The sequence below is a fragment of the Rhinolophus sinicus genome, chromosome 3 (assembly GCF_057876585.1).
Source record: "Rhinolophus sinicus isolate RSI-liver-muscle chromosome 3, RSI-T2T, whole genome shotgun sequence".
Lineage (NCBI taxonomy): Eukaryota > Metazoa > Chordata > Mammalia > Chiroptera > Rhinolophidae > Rhinolophus > Rhinolophus sinicus.
The window spans coordinates 139,485,652-139,498,549 of record NC_142503.1 but is presented as its reverse complement, the minus strand read 5'-3'; the positions used below and the strand labels follow the sequence as shown (position 1 = coordinate 139,498,549).

General features: G+C 38.7%; 1 protein-coding gene across 2 annotated transcripts in view; it reads left to right on the top strand.

Annotated features, from left to right (window-relative positions):
* Positions 1-3,095: 3,095 nt before the first annotated feature.
* UBR1 (ubiquitin protein ligase E3 component n-recognin 1) overlaps positions 3,096-12,898 on the top strand; it is a 102,060-nt gene continuing 92,257 nt past the window's right edge. For both annotated transcript variants that reach the window (XM_019725388.3, XM_019725387.3), the window contains exon 1: positions 3,096-3,304. In XM_019725388.3, the coding sequence (XP_019580947.3) occupies positions 3,224-3,304 (81 nt within the window). In that variant the 5' untranslated portion in view covers positions 3,096-3,223. The remainder of the gene's footprint in view (positions 3,305-12,898) is intronic.

Here is a 12,898-nt window from a genome sequence, read left to right as displayed (position 1 = left end):
ATAACTGTTGTAATTTACTGTATTAGAAATTAAAACTGAGAAAAAATTTTAAATTGATCAATTTGTTTAAAATAAGTTATCAACCCAATACATGTTAACATAAATAACATTTTTGGGTAAAAAAATTGGTTTCCCAAAACAACAGAAAATATTGAAAAGTGTGCTAATGTTTTACATTTTTGCAAATCTCTTTAATGTCTGACTTAATAGAAGACAACTGGGTTCTCATATCTGCTTCTGCATTCAATCCATTGTGTTACGTTTTTTCAGTTGAAGTATTGAAGAAATTCTGGCCTCACACAGGTAACACAGTTGGAAAAGGAAGGAGTACTTTAATAGTGTTTTCAAATAATTGTGGTTCTTTGAAACCACAATTGATGCATTCTTTGAAACGACACCAGAGTTGGGCAAATACTAAGATTATTTCGATGTAGAATCTGAAAATTTACGAATAAAATTTTTGTACTCCACTAATATTAAATTCTATTAGTCTATTTAGCAACGTGAAAGGATCTTTTACTCATGCTTGATTTTGTAAAATCCCACATTTGTCATTTGGAAAATATTGATTTATTGAGTTATACAGATCTTCCAAATGTCAATACATTTCATTATATAAAATACTCCCCAAAATTATGTGTTAACACCACAACCGATTTCATCAAGTTTGCAAACTAGGTTGCAAACTCATAGTGGCAGATCAAGTTTGCCACAAAATGTTCACTTGAGAGCTCAAGTTCTTTTATAGACAACAAAAACTGTTGTTTTCCTTGAAGAGAAAAGCTTACTTATTTATATTTAAGAAAATGCCTGCCAAATACCAAAGTCTGAATAACCGTAGGGTGTCTGTCAGTTGTTCTTTTAAGTAAAAATGGTGTTCCGTGAAAAAAGTGGCTGGTTCAGCTAGCAACTCGGTCACAGAAGTGCTTCTCCTCAAGTCAACAATCATACTTTGGTGCTCAGTCACCCACCATGACTTCTGCACCAATAAGTACAAATACCAACATAGTTTTTTTGAAAAGGCACATAACTACTCTGTATTACTATAAAGTTTTTATCTCACAGACTGCCTGAGTCTAGGGAACTCACAGGGGGTCTGTGGACCACACTTTGAGAATCACTGTTCTGCAACATTTTTAACTGCTGCAGAGTATTACATTGTATGGGTGGCCACAGTTTGTTTGGGCCAGTGTCCTTTATTGTTGGACATTTGAGTTGTTTATAACTTTTCTCTATTACCAATACTAATGTAGTTAAAACTTCACTTGCATCCTGAATTATTTTTCTAGGATAGTCTTAAAAACGAAATTGCTGGGCCAAAGAGTATGCATTTTTTTAAAAAGATTTTTTTTATTGGGGAAGGGGTACAGGACTCTATTGGGGAACAGTGTGTACTTCCAGGAAGTTTTTCCAAGTCAAGTTGTTGTCCTTTCTGTCTTAGTTGTGGAGGGTGCAGCTCAGCTCCAAGTCCAATTGCCGTTGCTAGTTGCTAGTTGCAGGGGGCACAGCCCACCATCCCTTGTGGGAGTCGAACCGGCAACCTTGTGGTGGAGAGGATGCGCTCCAACCAACTGAGCCATCCGGGAGCTCAGTGGCAGCTCAGCTCAAAGTGCCGTGTTCAATCTTAGTTGCAGGGGGTGCTGCCCACCATCTCTTGAGGGACTCGAGGCATTGAACTGGCAACCTTGTGGTTGAGAGCCCACTGGCCCATGTGGGAATCGAACCGGCAGCCTTCGGAGTTAGGAGCACAGAGCTCTAACCGCCTGAGCCACCAGGCCGGCCCAAGAGTATGCATTTTTTAAAAAACAGCTTCTGAATATTGCCACATTGCCTTCCTGCAGATTTACCAATGTACACTTGCATTTTACATAACAATGAGTATCCTTCCAGCTTACCAATGACCGTTATCTTTAGAAAAACCTACCAAATTTACAGGCAATAAATGGTATCCCATTTTTAATTTGCATTTCTCTGCCAGCTAAAAACTAGTTAACTTTTTTCATGTATTTATAAAAATTGGTGAGTTGCATATTTATGTATTTTGCCCATTTTTCTTTTTTTGGGATTTTAACCTTTAATATGTCATGTAGGTTGGAAACATTTCTTCCCAGTTTTTGTTTAATTTTATCTTTGTGTAGTCTTTCTTTTATGATATGTAAGTTTTTAATTTTAATGAAATTACATGTCATTTTATATTTTCTGCCTTTTGTGTCATGCTCTAAAAAGCTTTCTCCATCCCAGTATTACACAACTACTTACTTCTTTACTTTAGTAGTTGACTCTTAAATGCATTAAAATTATTTTGATATATGATTTGAAGTAAAGAGCTTAATCTATTCCTAAATATCATTTCCAAAGTGTCAGAAGCTTTATTTTTCCCTTTGTTAAAAATGCATTTCTAAATGTTTTGTAAACAATTTAAAACAATGCAGGTGAAGCTCAAGTAGCTCTTGACACCTTATTTCTCTCCTGGTCCTCAGAGTTTACTATTAGTTTGGTGTCTGCCCTTTCAGACTGTTTCTTTCACTTTTAAATGCACGTAAGCGTGAATATACAGTCTGTAGCAACTTGATTGTTGTGTTTTTCCCTCACTTAATTTATTTTTATCTTTCCATATGGTGTTCCATAATGTGTATTAGCATGTTTATTTTGTCTTCCTTCTGCCAATGAATGACTAAATTTCCAAGTTCTCGTTATTTCTTCACTATCACTCCTAAAAAAGCTGTGGCCCGAGTTTTATTGCGCGCACGTGCAAGTGCTCATTACTGAAGACGTTAACAGCTTTGAGTGCGTTTTCATTTGTGGGCTCAAGGGCACCACTGAGCCCGTACGTTGAGACACAACACACCCAGACCAACGACCCCGCCAGAAGGAGATCAGAACGGGTTCTCACTTAGCCCCTGACAGTTTTCTTCCTTCCATAATGGACGCTGAATTTGTTTTCCACCTCGTACATGCAACAGTTCGCTGAACCGAAACCACACACACAACCAGACCGCCACCGAGCACTGCAACCAAAAAATGATGGAAGGAAAACGCTCCAGCCTTATGGGCCGTGACGCTTCCTTCCGGGAAACGGACCGGAAGTCGCTGTCGGAGTCTGCGTGCAACTCGACTTCAGGGGCCGTCGTAAAAGTGTCGTCCCTCGTCTCTTGGACCGGCCACAGGTTTCCGCTCGCCTCCGGCCGGGGGTCCGCAACTGCGAGCGTCAGTTTCCCTCAAGATGGCGGACGAGGAGGCTGGGGATGCGGAGAGGATGGAAGTGAGCCCGGAGTTGCCCCAGACCCCCCAGCGCCTGGCATCTGTAAGTCCTTGCGGGCAAGTTCCATTTGTGCCCCCCAGTCCCTCCCTACCGCGCTCAGAAGGATGCGGGGCTTCGCCCCTTATGGCGGCTTTGGGGAGGGGGAGTCGTATGGATTGGTCTTGAAGGAATCCACCAAGTAAAGTTGGTCATCACCCACATTCCTGCCGGCCAAGTCTACGGGCTATAACCACTGTGTCACCTATAAGTGGTAACAAGCTCAAGCGTGTCCCTATCCTGAAGCAGAAAGGACTGGTGATGTTATTAGGTGGTTTGTCTGGTGTGGGGGCTGAGGCGGGGTTGGAGGAAGAGCCATTTTCCCATAGACGCCGCGCTACCCCCTCTGGACGAGGGGCACACAGGACGCAGCGCCCAGTGTTGTATTGCAAAGCTAGTTGGGTGGGGCCTGAGGGTGTCGGTGTGCGGCCCCTGTCAACTCACGTCAAGATGTGGGGTGTAGGGATTATAGCCCTTCATTCTAGTACCTTGAGAACACCAGGCCTCATCTTCAACAGGGAAACCCGTCATCTGTCGCTGCCCTTTAAAGGTGAAGAAGCGACTTCCAGACGTTTCAAGTCAGAGCAATACCATTCATTAGTATCGGAATCTATGTGTTGCCCTTGTGTTTTGAAATAATGGGAAGGCAGAGATCAGGCACAAGCGTGAGTCAATAGTCTGGCTCCAGGAGAAAGCTGACTGAGGAGGAGAAGAGGTAGGTAGGGGGTAACATTCATCAGGTAATGTTCTGCCAGCATCCAGTGGGGAGACATATAGGAAATACTCAAATATTGATCGCTGCATGATGTTGAGTTTTATCCGTTTGTCTTTATTCTTGCATATAGAAAAGTGTAGGAGGATATACACCTCTTTCTGAAGTTTCTTTGACTTGTAGTTTTAATAAAAGCATTCTGGAAGTATTTTAACCCTGCAGACACTACAGCATTGTTTTAGGAAAGAACAGAGTGAGCTCCAGAAATAAGAGTCCCCCCCGGGAGTAGTGAGACTGGCTCTGGAGATAGAAACCAGGTAGGGAGGCAGTTGGAATAAGGGTATGGCCACCAGCTTGCAGGCATCCTCTACCCCACATGGCAATTCAACATCACTTCACTATTTGAGATGATAAGAAATGAGGAGCTAGGGGAAGTTTAGAAGCAGCTGAAACATCTGGTCTAAATGGTAGAGCTTGTGCTTGTTACATCTTTGAAGGAGTGGTGAAAACTGCGCTGTGGGTAAAGTGTTATTGTAATTTTGTATTGCCAAAGATGACTAATGTTTATTTAAAGCTTTGATATATTCATTCCTTCCAGGTGGTACAGTAAAACCTTATCAATCTGGACTTCACTTATTTGGGATTGGAGATAATGGTAGAGTAATCAAGCTAGCATCATGTTGTAAACTCTTTACTTCAGGAAATACTAGATTTCATCAGGCAAGGCTTTGGGTTTTGCAAAGTAGTAGCTAGATGCCAAGAGAAGTGTAATAGCCTCAGGGAACTCAGAGTCCAGAGACACAGATAAGACAAGTGCTCAAATAATTTTAATTCAAGATAGGGTGATGTAAGTAGATGAAGACTTGTGACTGTTAAGCCTCATGATCACTTTTTGGCTTGGATTTCTCTATCTACTTGAGGACCCCAGATATCATCCTACCTGCCTTTTCTTTTTAAAGCTACCAACGTCAGTTTTATCCTGGCAGTGGAGTAAGATACTGGCTTTCCAGTTTACTTCTTTGCTGTTAAGCAAAACAAGCCCAGAGATTCTTCAGCATTTGAATGATTTGTATTTTAAATCACCATTGGGAGGCAGGGAAAACAAAATAAATATGGGACAGTTACAGAGGTTTAAGAAATCTTACCAACTCCATTAAAGTCTTCTCCCTGGGGTTATAGTTTCTGCTATCCTTAAATCAAACTTCCTTCTTAGTCCCCAGGTCATTTTTCTGTCATATTGCTACCAACAACTATGAAGGCTCTCAAATTCCTAACATCACCTAACATGCAATTAGAATGAAATAATAGGTATGAATTATTGAGCATTTATAAAAGCCATTGTTTAAAAATGATTAGGGGAATTGATTCTGTTGGTCTGGGGTGGGGTCCAAGAATTTGCATTTTCACAAGCATCCTCTTCTAGTTCTGAAGTCCTGGTCTGTGGGCCACACTTTGAATAAGATTTAGCTAGACATTTGGAAGTTCTCAATATAGAGTTGAAAGATAAGGTTGATCTTTGAGGAGGAAAGTGTGTGTGTCTGTGTGTATACACATATACACAGAAAGAGAGAGAGAGAAAGACACACATGGAAAGAGGGAGTGAAAGGGAAACGAGAGGAGGGACAGGAATGATTGAATTTCAGGGGCAAAAGATGTAGAAAGAACCAGGGAAGGACCTAGAAAGGGAGTCGCCAAGCAGGTAAGAGGTGAGAGTAGAGCAGTGTCATGGGTATGGTTTCTAGGAAAGGGTGGATTATGGGGTCCAGGAAGATGAGGACTGAGAAAAATTGGGAATTCATAGAGTATATGGGTGGGGAAGGAGGGGGTTTGACAGAACTTCTGCCTTCTGTCTTCTTTGACTGGATTTTCTTTTTTAAGTCCAAAAGATTCCTTCTGGCATGGTACTAAGTTCTTTTTCCTGTCTATAACCTCTGCTTATGTGATTTCATTCAGTCCTGTGGCTTTAAATACCACCTGTATGCATTCAGTTCCCAAAGTTACATTTCTAGATCATCTCACTTCTGAGCTCCAGAATCACAGATCCAACTGCCTACTTGACATATCCACTTGGGTGTCTGATAAGTGTTTCAAACGGGGGAAACAATTAGGAAGCTATTGCAGTAACTCAAGCCATAGTTGATGGTATCTTGTCCTGGAGAGCTCACTGGACATGAAGAGAAGAGGATGGGTTTGAGAGAGATTTTGGAAGTATGATAGAAGCAAAGCAAAAAGATTTGCCTTTGGATTAGGCATGAGGGAAAAAGGAAGAAACAGATGACATCTGGATCCCCAGTTTTTGGCTTAAGCATTCATGGCTGTGGTTGTGTCATGTCCTGAGAGGAAGGACCTGGTTTGGGGAGTGGGCAAGCAGGAGGCAGAGCGAGAGTTTTGTTATCCCTGTCTCAGTAGATGACACTTCCATTTAATAGCTCTTGAACACAGACAACTCTGTCTCACTCCACCTCTCTAGTCCTAGCCTTCATCTGTTGCCTAGGCAACTGCAGTGGCCTCTTAACTGGTCTCTGCTTCCATTTTTGCCTTCTTCCAGTCCACTCTCCTCATAGCAACCAGAGTCATCTTTTTAAGACTAAATCACATCATGTCAATTTCCTGCCTAAATTTTTCAGTGGTTTCCCATTGTACTTGGAATAAAATCTAAACACATTACAGGTCATTCAAGACCCTCCCTGATTTGGCCTCTACATCACCCCTCGCTCCTTTCCCCTCATCAGTTACTTTCCCCTCATCAGTTTTAGCCACCATGGCCTTGTTAATTTGTAAAACAAGCCCACACTCTCTCTTGCTTCAGGACCTATTCCTTGGCTTGCTGGTTTTGTGTGTGTGTGTGTGTGTGTGTGTGTGTGTGTGTGTGTGTGTGTGTGTGTATTCCCTAGTGTGCTTTTCTTCTGCTTTTTCTTGATACTTACCTTGTCTGAAAGATGGGTTCCTCATATTCTTTGTCAGAGCACCCTGTTGATTTCTTCCATTGTCCTTATAATTTGGAATTACTGTGTTATCTTTATTTACTTATTTAAATGTCTGCCTCTCCTACCAAAATATAAGTTCCATGAAGGCAAGGATCAGTGACATAGCCTGAGTATGTGCTTGATGTAGCAGACATTTATGTATTCTTAATGAATAACTAAGGATCAGCATCAATGGTTTATTTTAGCAAGATTGGTAGTGATTGGGGAAGGAAGTTGTAGATGAAGGTAAAGAGGGAGGAGGGAATGAGGGGGCATATTGGGGTAATGGTTAAACAGGGAGATAAGATAAGCCAAGGGAATTGGTGGGATTTGAGGTATTAAAAGTGGAGGGACTGAATGTTATGGTCAGAAAGGGGAATTTTGGAGTTTTAGAACATGGAGGCATGCACATCAGGTGTTTGTGATGGTAGATCCAGGTTAGCTGTGCCTCTATTCCTATAGTATCCTTTTCATACTCTTATTATATGTAGCATGTCTCAGGCTGTACTCAGTATTGCCTGTTTACTGTCTATCTTTCCTTCTAGACAATAAACTCCTTGGTGGTGTGAACTGTTTCTTGTTCACATCGGTATCTTCAGTACCTAGCACATTGCTTCAAAATTTTTATTGAATGCATGCATGAATGAATGAATGAATGAATAGACATAAGCTGAGGTGGAGTTGAGGTGGAGGTAATAGGAGTTGAGGTTAAGAGATAATAAGGCTAAAAAGTTTAAATTGAATAAGGAGGATTTTTTAAAAAATTAACATTATTGAGGTATAACTTATATACAATAAAAATCATCCATTTTAAGTGTTTGGTTGATTAGTTTTAACAAATGTATGTACTGGTGTAACTACCACCAATTCAGGATATAGAACATTTCCATTACCTTCCAAAGTTATCTTGTACCCAAATGGGGGGATTTTAGTTTTTAAAAAAAGTTTAATATTCTTATGTTTGTGCAATAATCACTATGAAAATCAGGGGAAAAATTATCTACAGTCTCATATGTGTAGGGGATCTTTATTTAAAAAATAACAGTCTTTTGATAGTTGACTTTTAAATATTGAGATTAAAGAGGAAGGAGAAGTTACATAGTATTTTCAGTGAAGGTGATTTTCCTTCGAAATTTGAATCTGTATCATTTTAGGCCAGAGCACAGATTTCTGTAGTGAGGATTCACTAAGAGTGAGAAAACTAGGAGGAAAACAAAAGTCTCCTGAGTCCTAACTAAAGTGCAGTCACCAGATCATAGCAGTGCCCAGTGCCTCGTTTTTTTTCATCATCGTCATCTCCTGATTTCTATTGTGGGAAGCTAGGGAAAATTCTGATTTTCAGTACCAAATTCTATAGCATCACATATAAAGTTAAGTTTTGAAACTGCAGGTCTGAGTGACAGATTCAGTCCCACTACCCGTAAGTGTAGGGAAGAACAGTAACGTGTTTCCTCGAAAATAAGACCTAGCCGGACAATCAGCTCTAATGCATCTTTTGGAGCAAAAATTAATATAAAACCTGGTTTTATATTATATTATACCTGGTCTTATATTACAGTAAGATAAGGCTGGGTCTTATATTAATTTTTGCTCCAAAAGATGTATTAGAGCTGATTGCCTGGCTAGGTCTTATTTTTGGAGAAACAAGGTAATATAGATGAACTGCTGCTGGAGACTAACTGATTATGTTTAATGACAGAAATGGTCCTGCAGGTAGAGGTTTTTGTCTTTAATAATAAGCAGAGAGTCTGTCTGGTTAGGTATGTGTATAAGTCAGTGACATAGGGTGAACCAATGCTCATCCTTCCTTCAGGTGTGCTGGCTTTGAGGGTTACCTCAGCTTTTCCTTGCCATCATTTTACCCATTTCTCTAAATGTATTAATCATAGTTTATTTGAAGCAGTTTTTTTTAAGCTTTTAACCCATTGTCTCAGATGGCTTAAGACAAAATATTAAGACGCCGTTAGTCCCAGGTGATTTACTATGAACTCCTATGTGTTCTTCTAAGGCATTTTGAGCTAATATGCCACCTATTGAAGAAACAATAGTTACTTGATAAGTTTGGTTTTTTAAAGCATTTGGTACAGCCTATTTTTTTTTTAAGTGTTAAGTGACACCCCTGTAATAAGCTAAGTGCTTGTGGAAATATGCTCTACTAAATAAATGTTACTGAAAACTCCAGAAGAGTTATTATGCTTCCCAAAGTGCCTGCTTGCTATCCAGGAGTGACATAGACCATATCCAGATGGAGTTTACTGTTAATCACTTGAATGTAATTCACCTTCTAATAGTTTACTTAATGCCATTCTTCAGAAGAAAGGCTATTTGACTTGTTTGGAAGAGTGGGGTTATTACCACTTAATGTGTCTTTATGGACTACCTTTTAAAATGCCTTTGAACTTTTGGTGTTTATGGGAAGGCTAGAAATGACTTTAGCCACATTAGGAAAAAAATCTATTAATTTATCCATTTGTTTTTTTATACACATATTCTCTGTCTTGTAATCTAAGAAAGGATTTTAGTTGGTTTGCAAACATATATTTAATACAGTAGAAAGAATGTGAGATATGTATCCCAGAGTTTAAGAAAGCAGATTTCATTCATCCAAAGACTTCAAGGAAAGCTTAGAAAATTGGAGTATGAACATATGGTCAGAGGAGAAAAAGGAAAAGAATGGTTTAGGAGGGACAGGATGTTCTCAAAGCCAAATTCTGACAGCATGTTTATATATTTCAACAGGAAAGAAAAGGGAGGGGCTTGTTTGTCACATGACTCTATATTTAACCCCCCACCCCATTTTATCGATGCCATGAAGACATACTAGACTTTCTTATCACTTACAAACACAAGGCCGACAGGGATAACACTTATTATAGGTCAAAAACAAAGTTCCTCAGGCTGAATATTGCATCGAAACTAATGAGGTGAAACTTAATTGTGACGAAAGTAAAGCCTTATACCTAGGTTTATTTGCGTATAGGACTAGGTCTCTTACGTGTGATTGACCTAAGGGTTTTAGTTGTCTGCAAACTCACTAAGTCATAATGTGATGGGGCTGCCAAAAAAAGTGTGATCTTTTAAAGCAGTTTAGTGCTTTAAAGCAGTTTGGTGGATAAAGAAGGTACTAAATAGTTCCACTCCCCTGTATGGAGGCATATTGTGCATGTTCTATAAAAGAGTAATCAGATGGAGAGTGGTGTGGGTACCAACCATGTCATTAGGGATGGGCACATTTCTTTAGTTTCTGTGTTCCAGTTTAGCCCCAGAATGAAGAGACTAATGAGAGATACAATAGTTATCTTAATTTATTTGAAAGCGTTTGGGTAAAAGAGCAGAGAAAATTGTATTGGATTATTTCAGGCAGCATAGGATAAAAGTTACAGGAAGGTAGATTTTGGTTTAATTGTGAGCTGTAAGAATGGAAGTTGGCTGAGAGAAAGTGTTTCAATAGGCTTAGAGAGCTAACTAACATACATTATATATAGCGTTTCTCTATGGGGTAAGCAGTTGAACTAGGCTCGTTGTTAATTGCTGTTGTTTTCAAACTTTATGTATCTGTCAAATGCTATTGCAAGAAAACATTGTATAACCAGAAGCTTTCTTGGTGCCTAGAGCTGCTTCAATTACTAATCCAGTACTTGCTATGACCAAGTCTAGAGCCTCCAGCTTTTGTTACCACTTTAAGACAGAAGAATTAGAAAAAAGAATTATACACTTTACTTAAAGTAAGTTGCTTTTTCAGAATGATGTTCCCAAGCAGGCATCCAAGTCCCTAGGGATGAGGGAAATGTTTGGAATGTTTGGAAGTTTAAATGTTGTGAGAACTTGTTTTCAGAGAACAATTAGGGAAGCCTTCCTTTAACTCCAAATGCTGGAAAAAAAAAGGTATTTTGTTTTGTTTTTTGGGACCTTGAAATGAAAAATTCTTAATTTTATTCTTCTCAACTTGGGGAAAATACTAAAAGGGACCAAACAGAAGATAATCAAACTTACTTCAATCACCAATAATTTCTGAATATGTCACCTAGTGAAATACATCCCGTGTGGTTTTACTGATCTGGGAGGAAAAAAAAAAAAAAAGACAATTTTCAATTGAAAAAAAAAAAGTTTTCATGGTTGTGGCAATTATCTACAAAAAAATCTCTGTGAAAGAGCATATTTTGTATTTTATCTCCTATAAAATTTCTATAAACAAAGTTTTATAAGGCTTAATATTATCAACGTTTGCTTTGTTCTCTCTAGCTAGCCAGCTGTAATGTTCAGCAGTGATGGAGAACTGTACTTGTGGTAGACCCGTGGGGATGCAGGGGTTTGGAAGGCAAAGCGTCTCCTCTTGGAGTTGACAATCTGGTTGAAGAGACTAGATATACATATTTAAAGGTAGCTAATACTATCTGGCAAAAGGAATAGGAACTGAAGTAACTGCTGTGTTAGAGTGACTGGGAGAGACATTTTCTTAGGCTGATCAGTGAAGTATTCAGGGAGGTGAGCTTTGAGCTAAATGGACCTTAAGGAATAGATAAGGTGAGGTGGGGGTGGAATGACCGAGAGCTGGTGGTAAGATCAATGGAGAGGGCATTTAAGGTGTCAGCACTCAGACACTCTGCCCAAGTCAACCAACAGTATAAAGGTAACATTTTAAAATATTAGTTCTTCGCACTAAGACAGTATTGACAGAGATACAATATTGAGCAGTATCCAGGAATGTTAGGCAGTTGTTAGCTCAGAGGCTTTATTTGGAGAAAAAAATTAAAAATAAGGCAAAACTTTTTGTTTTGTTTTAGTAGTAAAGTGAAACTGAGCAGGTCTTAAGGGTAAATGTAAAAGAAATTTGTGTTTATATTTGGTTAAGTAGAATGAGCACTGAACTCTAGGAGATAGGTTATCTAAGTTCTGTTCCTGACTCTGATACTACTTAATTGCGTATTGGAGTTTGGACAAGCCAATTAACTTTTTTCCTGTGACTCAGTTTTCTTGTCTGTGTAATGAGGGACTTGAACCAGAAGATCCCTTAGGTTTTTCACTTTCTTAGGTTTTGACTCTAAAGTTTCTCATGTCCTTGAAAATATTCTTGAAAAACTTGAAAAGAACTAGTTCTATGCCTTCCATAATTAGGTACGACAGAAAAAGTTTTTTTTGGTGTATAACACTGAATAGACAGGATTTTATTTTTCATTTAGTACTGTTTTAAGAAAAGAACCTGAGGTATAATATAGAATATTAGATATTATCTATCTGCTAGCTATAGCTATTACCAGATATGTGGAGAAAACAAGTTTTTGGTTTGTGAGTACCCTAGAGAAGTTGAAATTAGAAGACTAGGAGGTATAGTTTTTAAAAAAAAGGTTTTAGTAAAATATTTTTAATTTTGTAATAAAAAATTACCCCCAAAATATGAAATCACTGCAAGAATATTGTTCCTATTAGGCGAGCAAACATACAAACATATTCCATGAAAATATGCTAAAATCCTGCTACCCACCACTGAAAAAATCCTCCTGAGTTTTTCCCCATGTAAATATGTATAACCAAAATGAGATTTCATACATACTGCTTTGTAACTTAGTTTACTGAACTATGTATTATTAATGCCTTTCCACATCAGTAAATAAACATTTTCAGTAGTATTTTTTTTCTAACTTTTTATTTTGAACACATTTTAGACTTACATAAAAACTTGCAAAAACAGTACAGACAGTTCTCCACATTTCACGCCTTTATCCCCTAATATTACCATCTTATATATAGCCATAATACAATTATTAGGGACAGGAAATTAATATTGATACTAACTAAACTACAGAGCTTATTTTAATTTTACCAATTTTCCCACTAATGCCCTTTTTCTGTTCAAAGATCTTACCACACTGCATTTAGTTATTTCTCCTTTGTCTCTTCCAGCCTGTAACAATGTCTCAGTTT